Here is a 15,579-nt window from a genome sequence, read left to right as displayed (position 1 = left end):
ATGATCGCTTGTTATTCTTTATATGCCACTGAAAATGATTACTGCTCACAGCACATCCTTTTAGACCGGCTCTGGGGGTATCTGCACGTGTTGCCCATCAAACACCGTGCAAGTCATATTCCTTCTGGTTGAAATATCTCTGCTGTTATTAACGGAGTCTTGAGCAAAGGAATTAAGTCATTCCTTCCTCTTTTTCTTTGGATTCAAGGCTCGCTGCTATGCAGCAATAAACACTCCGGCAGGTTTTACAAGCCCTGCAGCAGCTCTCACTGTGGTTTGGAAGGCAGGATCAAGCCACTGGAATGTGGGACGGACAGGCAAAACATTCGTGCTTGTGGAGGACAATGAAAACAGAAACCATGCGTGAGAGCTCACGGGGCAGCCCCAAAGAGCAGCTCCTCTCTGCCTTGCCCAGGGCAGCGCGGGCAGCGCGGTGCCGGATCCCCGAGCCCCCAACACCGTCAGCCTGGGGGAGCCCATTGAGGGCACCACAGAATGCACCGCCAGCTCCCTGTGTACCTGGAGGGGAAGGGCTCGAGATGCGGTTACCTCTCCAGCAGTCTTACTCCAGCAAAGCAATTTCCTTCCCCTCAGGTTGCACCGAACCTGTCGTTATGGGCAGGAGCAGGATCCGAGTACCCGGCGGGGCACCAAGATCCTGTTCCTGTGCGGCTGGTCCTCGGTGTAAGGACCAAAGCCCCCTGTGTTATCTGGTTCTTCTCAGCTTGGAGGCAGCAAAATGAGATGGGCTTTCCAGACTTGTCTGGCCGCAGTCATCTGCTGACTCTGGCAGACGGGAGTTGGCACGCCAAGGGTAACCACGTTTTGTTACCAGCAGCAAGGAGGCTCAGGCTGTGTGTCTGCTACTGGCAGCTTACGGATGGGAAAGCTGTGAGCAGAGACATGGAGAAGTCCTCTCCTGAACCTCTTTCTTTTCAGAGTGAAGGGGCATCAACCTATTGAAGCCAGCCCAAATCATAAGCGTGCACACTGACCAAGTTCACTCGCTCCAGCGCAGCAACCCAGTGCAGGTCACTGCCCGCAGCGGTGTTCGGCACGCGATGGCAGCACAACACCATGCTCCTGTACACCCTGACCCAGTGCCCCCCGAGGAAGCCATGCTACTGTGTCTTTGCAGCTGCAGGGGAAGAGGAACACTGGGGCAGGACCCCCTCGCTGTACTTCTGAGGTGATAACCGCATTCAGGGCGTTTAGGCTGGCTGTGAGCAGCTGTGAGACCTCTGAGTCCGTGCCTGTACTTGGAAAAGACGGGCAGCCGGGGCTCAGCCAGGCTCTCATAAGCTCGTCGGCTTTCCAGGCAGCTCAGCAGCGCTCCTTGCCCCCCCGGCACATCTCCCAGCAGCGCTAAGAGCGGTGCACGCTCCTCACCCGCACAGCTGGGGTCCCTGGGGAGCCCCTGGAGCTTTACAAAGGGATGTGACCTACATGAATAATGCCGAGCAGCGGATAGGCAGAGCAACCCGTGCCTCTCTCCCATCAGAAGTCAGGCTGTATTTGGAAAACATGAGCTGCAGTCGCACATTTCCCCATTAGGCGCTTGCCTGACGGCAGGCAAATTGTGTCTTACAACGTGAATGCATTCATTACGCTATCATTAGTCACGAGGAGCAGCCCCGTTAATAACGGATCCGTACGAGGCTCTACCCGGAGTCAGCCGTAACGCGGGCGCTATTACCAGGCAGCGCGGCGCAGCTTCACCCAGGCAAAGGGAGGTGCTGCTGCTCCAGTCACGTCAACAACAGCAACGCGGTGTCGCTGCTAAAAGCCATGTTTGCATACACATTGCGTGTGCTCCTGACATCTCTCCCCGTGTATCTCCCCGAATTCCCCGGAGGAGCAGCAAGTGGCAAGGCAGAGAAGCAGACAGGCTACGGCAGCGCAGCCTGCATGAGCACCAGGGTTGCGCTATGCGCTGCCTCGGTGATGGAGCTAAACTGTGGTCCCTGGGGGAGAGGGTGTGAAGTGAGGGGCAGTGAAAATCGGGCATATCCTGGGTTTTGGAAATGGCTTTTTTTAATAGGGAGAAAAAAAAAAAAAGTGAGAGTTGTGTGATGCCTGCTGCTTGCTCCAGGAGCAGGTAGCTCTTTGGGTGAAACTGATCGTGGGCTTTATGGCATGGAGCCAAAGGAAGGGAGAGCCGGGTGTCTGGCTGTGTGGCATTAACTCACAGCACAGTGCTGTGATGGGAGCTCCTTGCCACCAGGAATTTGGCCCCCTGGCTGCCATTCCCCCCTCCGTGGAGGACTTCTTTGTGGTGTGCTGGCTTGCAGCCCTGCAGAAGGGCTCACGTTGCTGTTGCCTTGCTCTGCCCTGGCACAAAAGCCTTTCAGTAAGTTTTTTTAACACGCTAGCATTGAACTAACTTCACAGCGTTTGTTGATTTGCGCATCGCTCAGCGCCTCGGGGTGTCTGCTGGCGTGGAGGTGAATCCCCCGGTGCTCGCTCGGAGCAGGGGGAGCCCAGCCCCAGGGGGGAGCCCAGCCCCAGGCTGCTCCGTGTCCCTGCAGCAGGCGGGCAGCAAGTCCCCAGGGGGTTCAGCTGGCACAGACCCAGCCAAGAGAAGTCACAGCGCAGACACAGAACCGGAGGGTGACAGGAGCATGGAATGGTTTGGGTTGGAAGATCGTCCAGTTCCACACCCCCTGCTGTGCGCAGGGACTGGTGGAGACTGCAGGGCAAAGTCATTGCTTTACTCCAAAAGCACTCTGTAGGCTGCCAAGCGGGTCCTTAGGCTAACGCAGCCCAGAAGGAGCGGCTGGGTGTGCTCTGACCTGCCTATCGCACACAGCCGGAGTGTGACGGAGCGCTGCTCCTCACCCCAAATCATCCCGTCCCCAAAAAGCCAGGGCTTTCCCAGCCCCCTGCAAAACGGAGGTTCCAGGTTATGAAACATGGGGATGGACGTGCAGGGCTCTGCACGCTGATTTTGTTCACCCCGGAGAATCCGGAGGGATGTGAGTGCCTGTGGCCGGAGGCTGGTTCTCACCCGAATCCCTGGCTTGTGACTACTGTAACGGGGCTCACCGCTCCTCCTGTACCCCCAGCTTCAGTGCCTGCTGCAGGGATCTCAGCCTCCACGTTCACAGGGGACAACGGGTGAAAACAGCCCAAAGACACCCACTCAGAGCAGCAGCCAGGGACCGCACATGTTCATGACAAACAAAGCTGAATTGCGAACGACGTGTGTGAGTTAGAGCAGCTCAGGGGCAGCACGAAGTTGCCGGCTGACCTTCCGTGTTCCACGCCGCAGGAGCGCATTCGTCTGCTGTGAGCTCCCCGGACCGGCGGCATTTACCTGCCTCGCTGCTGCGCCTCCGCTCCCCAAAAAGGCAGGACCCATGCATCTTTCATGTGGCTGCTAAATAACTTAGTTTGCTATCTATAATTTAATCGGAGCGAGGAGGCTGAACGAGGAGGCGTCTCCTGCAGGAGGAAGCTTTCCCGTTCTGCCTTAAGCCACGAAGTCGGATGTCACCATTAGCGGGTGGCCCCCCCGTAACGATGTGGGACCGGCATTATGGCTTTCCTCGGGAGCACAGAATCTTAAAAACAGACGCAGGCTTTGGTTGTCCTCGCTTGCACCCAGAAAGCACTTACCATCTCCAGAGCCCCCCTGCGAAAGCAGGCTCCCAGCCCGCCCCGCAGATGTTCCCGGCCCGTGCCGAGAGAGCAGGGAGGCTTCGATAAAGAAAACATTGTCCTGGGGCAAAACCCAGCGAGCGTGAAGACTCTTTTTTTCTTCTTTTTCTTTTTGCTGTGATTTGGCAGCATCGGAATGGATTTCTGCTAGGCTGGACTCAGCTCAGCTCGGGGCTGAGGTTTTTGTTCCCGCACCCCCCCCCCGACACCCCGGTGCCGCCCTGCACAGACTCTGCCCGCCCGCAGGGCACGTTTCTGCCACCCTCCTGCCACAGGAACCTCCCTCTGGTTTTATGCCGCCTGGTGTCCGCGGCACCGGGGCAGCCCATGCCATAGCAGCACGGATTTTTTCAGAACAGCAGGCGGGTATTTTCCCACTCTCTTTGTAGCTGATGTTTAGGTTTTCCCCACCCCACGTTTGCTCCACGTCTGAGCCTGGTGTGTGCAAAATGTCAGCTTGCACAGCAGAAGTGTGAGAAAGTCGGGGGCTCCCGAAAAAGGCGTTTAGAGAAAAGGCACTTACACAACCCAGCGCTGCCTGCGTGCTGCAGCGCCAATAAATATTTGATTTGAGCTGAATGGGAAGGCACGGGGTCCAGAATCGTGTGAAGAGTGCAGGTTGCGAGCAGGATATTACTGAGAGGCGGATTAACATAGCGAGCATTCCTGGCCCTCGCCGCGCCGTGGGAATCGCTCGCTCCCAGCCGGGAGAGGCCGGCGCTACCTGCGGAGGGCTGGCAGCAGGGGCAGGCGGTGCCACCAGCGCCGTGCCCCGTGCCGCAGCTTGCTGGGACCCCAGCACAGCCACTTCCACGGCCCGGCACATGTCGCTGTCTAATTTGGGCAGGCTTGGTTGTTGTTTTTTGGTTCAGGGCTGTTTCACTGTCTCCCTTTTCTGTTCTCTCCCATGTGCCCAGCAGGTTTGCCTTTCTAATTCCCACCGCTCGCAGCAGCCACACCTGACGACCACGTTCCTGGCCGGGCTCCCCGGCTCCTGCCTCCACGTCCCAGCACCCTCACTTCTCCCCGTTGCCCTCCCGTGCTTTCAGCAGCACCCAGGCTCGGGTCCCCGGGTGCCCCCAGCCCAGCAGGATGCCCGACCAGGCTCAGCCCTCGCTGCCGTGCGGTGCTCAGGGGCGATGCTGCCGGCCTGGTGCCCCCGTCCCCGGGGCAGACCGACACATGCTTTTGTTAGCAGCCCGCCGGGAGCTCCCGGGGTTGACGAAGCCCGCTCTTCCCGCAGCACGCGAAGCACAACCCGGCGTTGGAGGAATCCCCGCATCCTCCCGTGAACGCTCCCCGTTTCCAGCTCCTGGCTTGGTGCCGGGGAGCCCCGGGGCTTCGCCCTGCAGACCGTGACCTTTGCAGAGAGGCGCTGCCGCTGCTGATGCTCCCTCCGGCTGCTGGGCACCACCGGGCCCCGACGGATTGTACCCGAGGCCGGGGCCGGTGCCCGCTGCCCCCTGTGCCCCCCCGGCCGGCCTCCAGCCTCGGCTCCCCGGGGGAGGTCGCAGCCCCCCTGTGGCCCCCGGGGGCCCGAAGCGGGCACGGGACGGGGCAACCGGGGCTCGGCCGCTTCCACCGCCACCGCGGCTCCTCCTCCTCCTCCTCTTCCTCCTCCTCCTCTCCTCCTCCTTTCTCTTCCCCTTCTCCCGGAGCCAGCCCGGCCGGGGGAGGAGCCGCCCTCGCACACAAAACCGCCCTCCCCGGCCCCGCCGGCTCCGCACCGGCGCCCAGCGCCCGCCCGGGGCCATGCGCGCCCCGACGGCACCGGGACCGGCACCGGCACGGGCACCGGGCGGGCGCCGCCGCCGCCCCCCGGGGCCATGAGCGCGGCGTGGGGCGGCCCCGGGGGGCGGTGGCGGGGCGGGGGGTGGGGGCGGCGGCGGGGGGGCCGGCGGCGGCCCGGGGGGGCCCGGGGGTGCCGGGGGTCCCGGGGGGCCCTGCGCTCGCTGGGCGGCCTGGCGGGGCGGCTGCTGCGCGCCTGGGGGCGCCTGGCGGGGGGGCGCGGGGCGCGGCGGGGGGCGCCCGAGGACGACGAGGGGGGCTTCGGGGGCGGGGGGGCCGGGGGGCGGCGGGCCCCGGGATCGGGGCAGGGATCGGAGCCCGGGGGCGGGATGGGGATGGAGGTGGGGACCAGGGTGGGGGCGGCGATGGGGAGCGTGGCACGGCCGCCGGGCGCGCAGGGGCTGCGGAACCACGGCAACACGTGCTTCATGAACGCCGTGGTGCAGTGCCTCAGCAACACCGCCCCGCTCGCCGAGTTCCTCGCCCTCGGCCGCTACCGCGCCCGCGGAGCCCGTGCCGAGGTCACGCAGCGGCTGGCGGCCCTGGTCCGCGCCCTCTGGACCCTCGACTACAGCCCGCGGCTCTCCGCCGAGTTCAAGGTACGGCCCCGACGGCCCCATCCCGGCCCCATCGCGGCCCCGTCACCCCACGGCCGCTCACCGGCTCCGGCGGGCACCGACACGGCGGCGCTGAGCCCCGCTCGCAGCCACGCGTGGGGCCACGCACGGAGCGCGAGGGATGAGGCGACTTCGGGCTGAGCCTGGGGCTCCCTCCCGCTGGGTGCCTGCTGCCTGCTGGGCGCATTCACCCCGGCATTTTCTTTATTCTGCCCTTACGCCAAGCTCCCCTGTGGCAACGTGGCAGCAGGGCGGGTGCCCAGGCGGCTGCAGAGCCCCACGAGGGCTCAGCCTCGGCGGTGACTTGGCACCGCGGTGCCGGGGCTGTGCCCATTTGGGGTTTGGGCACTACGCCTGTGCACGGCGCCCGGTGCGCTCCGTGGCTGGCTCAGTGGCAGAGCTGGGTTTGGTGACAGTGGCACCCGACTGGCGCTGCGTGTCCCCAGTGATCTGTGCTCGAGGTGTCCGGCTTGCTGCGATCCCAGCAGCGCGTCAGGGGCTGGGTCCTGAGACCGAGCTGGGAAAAGCTGGAGGGGACCTTGGGGGGCACCCAGCTTGGCTGAACCCCCCCGCACCCCCCGTCACACTGGTGGGGGAGTTTGCTCTGCTCAGCAGAAGGGGAAACTGAGGCACGGGGCAGTGCATTCAGCTGGTGGCCATGGAACTGGGGGACCCCAAGGCCGAGCCTCGGTTGTGAGGGGCTGGAGCTGTGCAAGGGGAGACTGCAGGGGACAGGCTTGGGGGCCTCGAGGTTGTTAGAGCCTCTGCGGGGCTGTTAGCTCATGAACTGCTTAATTAGGGAAGCCTTCGTTATCAGGATGTGCCAGCCAGTTGGAGGGTGCTGGGTGCCGGGGTCTGCCCGCGCGGCACCGGGCGGTGTTGGGCTGAGCACACCCCGGGGTGGCACCGCCAGCATCACCCGGCTGGGGAAACTGAGGCACGGGGTGGCACCGGGCTGGCAATGGGCTGCTGCTGATGGGGTAAGGGGGGCTTGGCCAGGCTGGGGGGGGGTCTCTGGTGGCAGCCCCGACCCCAGGAGCATCCCTGCTGCCTGCTGGGGCGTCAGCGGCTCCTGGTGCCCAAAAGTCGTCCTGCAACGAGCTGCTGGGAGACGCTCCCCAGCCGGCCCAGAGCTGCTGTGACAGCCCTGCAGCCCCAGGACAGCAGGCACCTGTTCGTTATGGGCTTAATTACCGCGGGCTGGGGCTGGGACGGGATCAGAGCCTGGTGCCGGGGTGTCGGTTAGCTCTGGGACGCGTGTCCCAGGGCTCAGCGCCGTGCCTTGCAGAGCATCGTGTCCAAGCACGGCGCGCAGTTCCGCGGCAACGCGCAGCACGATGCCCTCGAGTTCCTGCTCTGGCTGCTGGACCGCATGCACGAGGACCTGGGCACCGCCTCGCCCGCACAGGGGCCCTGCACCACCGCCGAGGTGGGTGTCCCCTGGGGGGAGGGAGCACCCCAATTCTCCCCGGGACCCCGCTGAGCCGGGGGCGCAGCCTTGCAGCATCCAGCCAGGCCGGGCAGCACCGGCACAGCGCCCACAATTAAGCCTCCCTCTGTCTGTCTGCGCTCTCAATGTCCGCACCCCTAGCGAGGTGCCAGCACCTGGTGTGACACCAGCGGCGGCCGTTTGGCTTCGGGACAGGGCCCTCTGTGCCCCCCAGCATCCTTTTTGCAGCAGTGGCTCTCAGAAGCTGAACCCGCTGCTGCCCGCCCCTTGCACCCCATGGGCAGCGCCCTCCTCCTGGGTGTCCCCCCACCGTTGTGGGGTCCCCGTGGAGCCCAGCGCCTGCCCTGGGTCCCTGCAGCACCCGTGGGTGCAGCAGATCGCTGCCGGGAGCCATCTCGGTGACACTTTGGCTCCAAAGTGGTGCCTGTGGGGGGCACTTTGTGCTTTCCCTCCTGCTTTCAGAACCTATTAAACAGGAAGAAAAGCTGAAACGTGCTTTTTGCCATCAGACAGCAGCTCCCCAGGCGGCTGGGCGGGAGCTGGGAACACAGCTCGAGAAATCAGCACTCGCGTCCCCCACCCCGAAACCCGCTGCTGGCGTCACGCGGGGTGACACGGGGTGGGGACGCTGTGGGATGGATGGAGAGCGCGGACACCGGGCCTGGGGACACTGATCTGGGGCTGAGGTGGCACAACCCTGGTGTGTTCCCTGCGCCCTGGGGACAGGCAGAAGCTGCTGGTGACAGCTCACCAGCGGGACTGAAACGGGTGCTGCATCTGCCTGAGCAGCCCCAGGGGTCCAAAGGGTTTGCTGATCGGAGGGCTGGAGGAGGAGGAGGAACTCTCTGGGGAATTTGGGGCAATTTGGGGGAATCAGAGGGGGCACAGGCACTGCTCAGAGTGAGTCAGGTCCCCCTCTGACACGGCAGATGGCCCCAGGCAGGCCGTGAGGACACGTCAGTCTCAGCGGGACCTGGTGCCAGCAGATGGCACCAAGAAAAGCCACAGCCTGTCCAAATACCTCGTGTGTTTTCAGGCTTGCTCATGGCCGTACCAAAAACTCTTCAGCCCCTACAACAGCCCAGTCCTCCTGCAGCATCTCACGGCTTTCCCCCTTCCCACGGCTGGCTGTGCGCACCCTGAGGGCGCCCATTTCACAGGTCTGGAGGCTGAGGCAGGGCAGGGACAGGGGCCGGGGGTGGGGGCTGAGCCCTGGTTTTCAGCTGCCCAAGCCCTGAAAAGCCGAGCGGTTGTTGCATTTTCATCCACGTCCCATAAGGAGCAGAGCAGGGGAACGCCTGCAGGGCATCTCGCCTCCCCGTCTGCGTGTCCGGCCTCCTTGGCTCTCCCAGGTCCTCCCTGCCCTGGGGCTGCTCCTGGCTGGGGATTTGGGCCGTGCTGTCCACATGGGGATGTGCCCCCAAATCCCCCCGCAGCAGACGCCCATGGGGCTGGGCAGGGGTCACTCCCCGTGCCACAGAGCCCATGGGGACACCGCAGAGCACGTGGGGACTCCGCAGCTGTGCCTGGCTCCCCATGCTCCCGTGGTGCCCCGGGCTCACCCCGCTTGTCCCTTGTCCCCGCAGCCCGTCCCGGAGCAGAGCAGCGGTGCCGCGGCACCCCGCGCGCAGAGCTTCGTGCAGAGCCACTTCCAGGCGCAGTACAGGTGAGCGGGCACCGCGGGGGCCGCATCCTGCCCTCCGAGCAGCGCCGCAGCCGTGTGGTACTGCCGGAGGGGGGGACACCCATGGGCTGGGACCCCCCCGGGTCTGCTGGGCTGGGAGGGCTCGGGGAGGAGGGCAGCGAGGGGACACGTCTGGAGGTGCAGAAAAAAGAGAGGGGGAAAAAATGGAAAGGGGAGAGGAAAGGAGAGGAGAGAAAAGGAGAGGTGTGCTGGCTGCTGGCATTAAATATTGATTTGAGCCAGGCTGTGCTGGGGCTGTGCGGGCAGCACCAGGTTCTGCAGCAACAGTCGCTGCGGTGCCATCGATAGGTTTCAGAGTGAACAGCCGGCCGGGGCTGCGCGTGGCTCTGGGTAGGCACCGTGGGGGTTGCAAGCCCCCCGCCTCCATCTCGCAGCCCCAGTGGGGCCGTCCCGTCCCCGCATGGCTTCGTGCCGCGCCCCTCGGGGACGTGCCAGCGCCGTGCCTGCGCCCCGCAGGTCCTCGCTGACGTGCCCGCACTGCCTGAAGCAGAGCAACACCTTCGACCCCTTCCTGTGCGTCTCGCTGCCCATCCCCACGCGCCAGACCAGGTGAGCCCCCCGCGCCCCCCTCCCCCTCCCCCAAAACGGAGTGATTTGCAAAATTTGGGGAAAAGGTTTGCGGTGTGGGTGCTGGCTGAGGGTGCGCCCCCCGCCCTGACGCCCCCTCCCCACGATGCCGTCCGCAGGGCGCTCAACGTGACGCTGGTGCTGCAGCGCGAGGCCCGGCGCCCGGTGCGCGTGGGGCTGGCGGTGCCGCTGCGGGGCACGGTGGCGGAGCTGCGTGCCATGGTGGCGCGGGAGGGGGACGTGCCCCCTGAGCAGGTACCGGGGGTGGTGGTGGCGGCACCGGGGGCACCCCAAATGCCCCCCCAGGCAGGCCCCCCAGCGTCGTGGTGTCCTGCAGGTGATCCTGGCGGAGGTGTCCCCGCGGGGCTCCCTGCGCTCGCTGGGCGACGCCGAGGAGCTGGGCACGGCCGGGGAGGGGGCGGCCCTGTACGCGCTGCAGGGCCCCCCCGGGCCCCCCGCAGGTACCGGGGTGCTGCTGGGGTTGGTGGGAGATAACAGCCCTGGGCTGGGATTGGTGGGAGATAACAGCCCCGTGCTCTGATTGGTGGGAGGTAACAGCCCCTGGGCTGGGATTGGTGGGAGATAACAGCCCCGTGCTCTGATTGGTGGAAGATAACAGCCCTGGGCTGGGGTTGGTGGGAGATAACAGCCCTGGGCTGGGATTGGTGGGAGATAACAGCCCCGTGCTCTGATTGGTGGAAGATAACAGCCCTGGGCTGGGGTTGGTGGGAGATAACAGCCCTGGGCTGGGATTGGTGGGAGATAACAGCCCCGTGCTGGGATTGGTGGGAGATAACAGCCCCTGGGCTGGGATTGGTGGGAGATAACAGCCCCGTGCTCTGATTGGTGGAAGATAACAGCCTCTGGGCTGGGATTGGTGGGAGATAACAGCCCCGTGCTCTGACTGGTGGGAGATAACCCCCCCCCCCCCCCCCCCCCAATTTCATGATTGGTGGAAGCAGGTGCCTGCCCTGCTGTGATTGGTGGCACCCTCCTTCCCCCTCCCAGTGATAGGTGGGAGCCGAGTCCCTCGTGCTATGATTGGTGGGGGCAGGTGTGTGCTGTGCTGTGATTGGTGGAGACTTCACCCCCCATTACAATTGGTGGGAGGCGGGGATCCCCTCTGCTGTGATTGGCGGGAGGTGGGTGCGCTGCGCTGTGATTGGGCTACGCCGTGCCCCCTGTGCTGTGATTGTGCCCCCTGTCCCCGTCCCCCCGTCCCCGTCCCGCAGGCCGCCCCCCGGCCCCCCCCATGCTCCTGCTGCTCCTGTGCCACGCCGCGGGCACCGGCCCCCGCCAAGCCAGGTACCGGCACCGCGCCCCCCCCCCCCCCCGTACCCCATCCCTGGGGGCATCCCCGCCGCTGCCCCCAGCCCTGCCCCAGCCCCGTCCCCTCCGTCCCCAGGTTCGGGCCCCCCCTGGTGCTGTGGCAGGAGCGGGGCGCGTCGTGGGCGCAGCTGCAGCGCAGCCTCCTCGCCCCGCTGCGGCACCTGATGAGGAGCGGGGCGCAGGTGAGACCCCCCCGCATGCCCCCGCCTGGGGACGGGGCCGCGGCGTCACCCGTCCCTTGGCACCTGGGTGCCACCATCCGGGGGTCCCCGCGCTGTCCCCAGGGCTGGGAGCGGGCAGCCCCCATGGGTGGGACCCTGTCCCCATGGGTGTCCCCACTGCGGGCGCGGGAGCAGGATCGGAAGCCCCTCGGGACCCAGAATTAAATTCCCAATGCAAACGAGGATCAGTGCCTGCGTCCAGCCTGGGGTGGGCGCTTGGCCGGGGGTGGTCTCACTCTTGGGGCGGCCGAGACCCCGCTGAACCCCACCGAGCCCCCGCTGAACCCCGCTGTGCCACGCAGGGCGCAGGGACCCTGTTCCGGCTCCGTGTGGCCGGGGACACGGCACCCGGCACCTACCTGTCCCCGCAGGACACCCGGCCGCTCTGCCACCCCGCCGTCGACAGGTGAGGGGGGGACGCGGCCATCCCCATGGGGAGGGGGGTGCCGCTGCCCCCGGCCCCTCCGGGAGGGAAACTGAGGCACGGAGAGGGGCCGGGGGCTCGCGGGGCTGACGCTGCCCCGCAGGGCGCTGCGGCTGAGCGGCGCGGGCGGCCCCCGCCACGTGCAGCTGACGGCCGAGTGGGACGTGGCCACCAAGGAGCGGTGAGTCCCGCGTGGGGAGCGGGGGCAGCGTGGGGCGCCCTTCCCTGAGCCCCCCCCGGCCTCCCCCGCCCCGCAGCCTCTTCGGCAGCCTCCAGGAGGAGGCCGTGCAGGATGCCGAGAGCGTGCGGCTGCAGCAGCAGGCGCACCAGCAGCAGCACAGCTGCACACTGGATGAGTGCTTCCAGCTCTACACCAAGGAGGAGCAGGTAGGGGGCACCCTGAAAGCCCCCCGCGAGCACCACGGTGCCGGGGGGAGGCTGCTGGAGCTGCTGGGCTCGTTTCGGGGTGCCCACAGCGCGCGGTGTCCCCAGCTGGCCCCGGACGACGCCTGGCGCTGCCCGCACTGCCAAGTGCCGCAGCAGGGCACGGTGAAGCTGAGCCTCTGGACGCTGCCCGACATCCTCATCATCCACCTGAAGCGGTTCCGGCAGGTGGCCGAGCACAGGCACAAACTCACCACCCTGGTGCGCTTCCCCCTGCGGGGGCTGGACATGGCCCCGCACCTGGCCCCGGGGGGGGGCCGCTGGGCACCCCGGCACCTGCCCGAGAGCCGCCCCCGCGCCTCCCTCTACGACCTGTACGCCGTCTGCAACCACCACGGCAGCATGCAGGGCGGCCACTACACCGGTGAGTGCGGGGCGGGACGGGGCACGGCAACGGGGTGCGCTGCGGGGCAGCGCGTGGGGCTGGGGGGCACCCCGGGGGGTGGGCAATGGGACAGGGCGTGGGGCTTGGGGGCACTGCAGGGGATGTGCAGTGGGGCTTGGGGCACGCTGCAGGGGCCGTGCTTTGGGGTACAGCCTGGGTTTGGGGTACGTAGCAAGGAGATGGGGCACGGGGTTGGGACATGCTGGAGGGGGATGTGCAGTGGGGCAGGACGTGGGGTTTGGAGGGCACTGCAGGGGTGTGCAACGAGGCTTGGCTGGCACCTCCGGGGCACGTGTGATGGGGTTTGTATGGCACGGGGTTGGGGGGCACTGCAGGGGATATGCTGTGGGGCAGGACACGGGGTGGGGGGCAAGCACAACGGGCAGGGAACATGGGCTGGGGTCGTGGGGCTGTGTCCCAGAGCAGCGCCTGCAGGGGCCGGGCTGCCCACGCTGTCAGCGCCACCCTGCAGCACGATGGGGCTCCCGTCCCCGCTGTACTGGGCGAGGGGCGGCCCGGGGGGGGGTCCCTTCCCCCTCGTGCCCTCCCTCACCCCTGCCCCAGCATACTGCTGCAACTCCCTGGACGGGCGGTGGTACAGCTACGACGACAGCACGGTGGAGGCGGTGCAGGAGGACGAGGTGAGCACCCGCAGCGCCTACATCCTCTTCTACCAGCGCCGCGACGCCATCCCCGCCTGGTCGGCCAGCAGCGCCGCCAGAGGTGAGCGGAACCGCCCCAGCGGTGGCACCTCACCGCCACCTGCACGCTGCCACCGGCCCGACGGTGCCTGGGAGCCTCGGGGGCATGCACGCGGGCATGGCCCAGTGCAAACAGAGCACCTGGGCACAGCCCAGCCAGACACGTGTGTGCAGCACCTGGACGCGTGTGTGTGCACGGTATGGTGTGCGCATGCGTGCACCTGGGGATGTGTCCCCATGCGTGGACAGTGCCGCAGGCGCACGCAGCACAGCTAAGTGCACACACGTGCATGCACCGCGTTGTGCAGACACACCACAGCCAGCTGTGCACGCTTGCATGCGCCTGGGTGATTGCACACACTGCACACGTGCTTGAGTCTGCAGCTGCACAGCACAGACAGCACGGCGTGTTCACACTTAGCCCACACGTGTGCACACCCACACATGCACACGCAGCTCTTTGCAGCTCCCACATTGCTGCAGCCCCACGAGCAGCTCTCGTCCCGCTCCCAGGGGTGCTGAGCCCTCCCAGGGCTGCGGGCGGGACCGGTGCTGGGGCCGGCACTGCGCAGCCTCTGCACGGAGCCCGGCCCCGGCACCGCTCGCAGCCCCCCCGCTCCCCGCAGGCCCCACCAGCTCGCCCCTGTCCCATCACTGGGTGGCCCGGCTGGGCGGCAGCAAGCGGGACAGCGCCAGGTCGCAGCCCCCTGCCCCCCGTCCCTCCCCGCCCAGCACCCCGGACACCAGCACCGCCCAGGAGAAAGGTGAGCAGCACCCGCAGCACCTGCAGCACCCCCAGCGCCCTGGGGCGGCTGCTCTGACCTCCTGCTCCTTTCCTTGCAGGCGGCTTCGAGGCGAGGCCCTCGGTGCGCAGCGTCCAGAGCCGCAGCCTCAGCGTGAAGCTGCCCCCCGCCTGCCGCGACGGCCCCCCCAGGCCCGTGCCCCTGCGCTGGTCCTTCACCTCCCGGCCGCGGGCACCGGGTGCCCCAGGGGAGCTGCTGGTGCACCTGGAGCCGGGGCACCGGCCCCGCCGCCCCCACCGCGCCATCCTCCCAGCGGGGGTGGGTGAGGATGGCAGCCCCCACGCTGCCCCCCAGGCCCGGAGCCCCTCGCTGGGTGGGGCAGCCGGCACCCCCAAAAAACCCGAGCTGCCCCTCTGCACCCCAACACTGCGCCGAGCTCGGAGTGCCGGTGCCGAGGTGACCCCGCGCCTGCACCCCAAAAGCAAGAGCCCCCCCGGGAGCGGGGAGCAGGAGCAGAGACCCCCCCGGGGGCGGCAAGAGGGCAAAGCAGGGGGGGCCGCGCTCTGCAGCAGCCTGCAGAGCCCCGAGCCGCCCATCAGGCGCTCGCAGAGCTCGGCCAGCCTCCCCCTGCACCCCCTCCGCCTGCTGCGGCGCTCGGCCTCGCTGGGCAGGGGCGCGGGGGGCCCCCCACAGCCCCCACCCGGCCCCCCGGGTGCGCGGGGCACGGTGCTGCTGGGCCGGGAGCGCACGGCATCGCTGCGCCACGCGGCTGTGCCCGAGTCCAGCTTCTGAGCAGGGCCCGTGGGGCTGGCGTGAGGCTCAAGTGGGAGCGTCCGGCGCTGGGGGCATGGCGCAGTGGGGTGCCCGCATTTGGGGCATTTCTGCACCATGAACATCCCGCACCCGGGTGTATGGTGCTGGGGGCATCGTGCCCTGGGGTGCCCGGAATCGGGGCATCCCTGCACATCTGGCACCCCAGGACCATCCCACAAGGGAGCATCCTGCACCTGGGCACCCCGCAGCGGGGGCACCCCATGCTGGGCATGCCCTGCACCACGGCCCCAAGCGCCTTCCCAACCCACGCCTTACCTGGGAGCGAGCAGCAGGCAGCGGGCGTGGGGGCCGTGGGGCAGAGGGATGTCGGGAGCTAGGAGTATTTATTCTGTACGGAGAGAGTTTTATGCAGAGACGGTTTTGTTTTGTACGAGGCGACTCCCTGGCAGGGCGGCCGGCAGCGGGGCGCCACTCGCGCTCTCAGGGCTATGCAATACGCGATTCCTCCACCCAGCTTTTGTACGCGGGGGCTGCTGGCGGCGGCGCGCTGAGCTCTTTCTATTAAAGACACGTGAAAGGAGCCGGTGCCGCGTGTGCGAGCGTGTGGTGCCCACCCGGGGGGGTGGATTCTTGCTGCCTCCCTGCTGAGCAGAGCTGAGCGTGGGAGACCCGAAGCCCCCCAACAACCTCCTGGAGCGGGTCCTGGGTGTGGGGGGGTTGGAGGTGGCCGTGGGCACCCCGGGGCACGGCGCAGGCTGGCGGGGAAGGGGC

General features: G+C 67.0%; 1 protein-coding gene across 8 annotated transcripts; it reads left to right on the top strand.

Annotated features, from left to right (window-relative positions):
• Nucleotides 1-3,145: 3,145 nt before the first annotated feature.
• USP43 (ubiquitin specific peptidase 43) lies at nucleotides 3,146-15,572 on the top strand. 8 transcript variants are annotated; one of them, XM_080561295.1, is made up of 15 exons: nucleotides 5,400-6,047; nucleotides 7,354-7,494; nucleotides 9,102-9,181; nucleotides 9,677-9,769; nucleotides 9,907-10,042; nucleotides 10,125-10,248; nucleotides 11,020-11,092; nucleotides 11,193-11,298; nucleotides 11,640-11,743; nucleotides 11,865-11,942; nucleotides 12,019-12,148; nucleotides 12,254-12,569; nucleotides 13,155-13,313; nucleotides 13,918-14,055; nucleotides 14,135-15,572. In XM_080561295.1, the coding sequence occupies exons 1-15, from the start codon at nucleotides 5,487-5,489 to the stop codon at nucleotides 14,824-14,826; spliced, it is 2,931 nt and encodes a 976-aa protein (XP_080417421.1). In that variant the 5' UTR covers nucleotides 5,400-5,486; the 3' UTR covers nucleotides 14,827-15,572. The 8 variants fall into 8 exon arrangements, with proteins under 8 accessions (XP_080417425.1, XP_080417420.1, XP_080417423.1 ...); XM_080561299.1 differs by lacking the exon at nucleotides 9,907-10,042 and having other exon boundaries at nucleotides 3,146-6,047; nucleotides 12,238-12,569; nucleotides 13,192-13,231; nucleotides 14,135-14,329; XM_080561294.1 differs by lacking the exon at nucleotides 9,907-10,042 and having other exon boundaries at nucleotides 3,153-6,047; nucleotides 12,238-12,569; nucleotides 13,155-13,231.
• Nucleotides 15,573-15,579: the final 7 nt, after the last annotated feature.

The sequence above is a fragment of the Anser brachyrhynchus genome (genome assembly GCF_964034855.1).
Source record: "Anser brachyrhynchus genome assembly, chromosome: 18".
Classification (NCBI taxonomy): Eukaryota; Metazoa; Chordata; class Aves; order Anseriformes; family Anatidae; genus Anser; species Anser brachyrhynchus.
Note: the sequence above shows the minus strand (reverse complement) of the source record. Positions and strands in the feature narration are given on the sequence as shown.

Bases quoted from the DNA above. Each gene is read 5' to 3' on its own strand.
- USP43 (XM_080561292.1), top strand. From the start codon at position 5,048: ATGCTCCCTCCGGCTGCTGGGCACCACCGGGCCCCGACGGATTGTACC. The intron at 6,048-7,353 runs GTACGGCCCCGA...CGTGCCTTGCAG, and splicing joins GGCTCTCCGCCGAGTTCAAG to AGCATCGTGTCCAAGCACGG. The intron at 9,182-9,676 runs GTGAGCGGGCAC...TGCGCCCCGCAG, and splicing joins CACTTCCAGGCGCAGTACAG to GTCCTCGCTGACGTGCCCGC.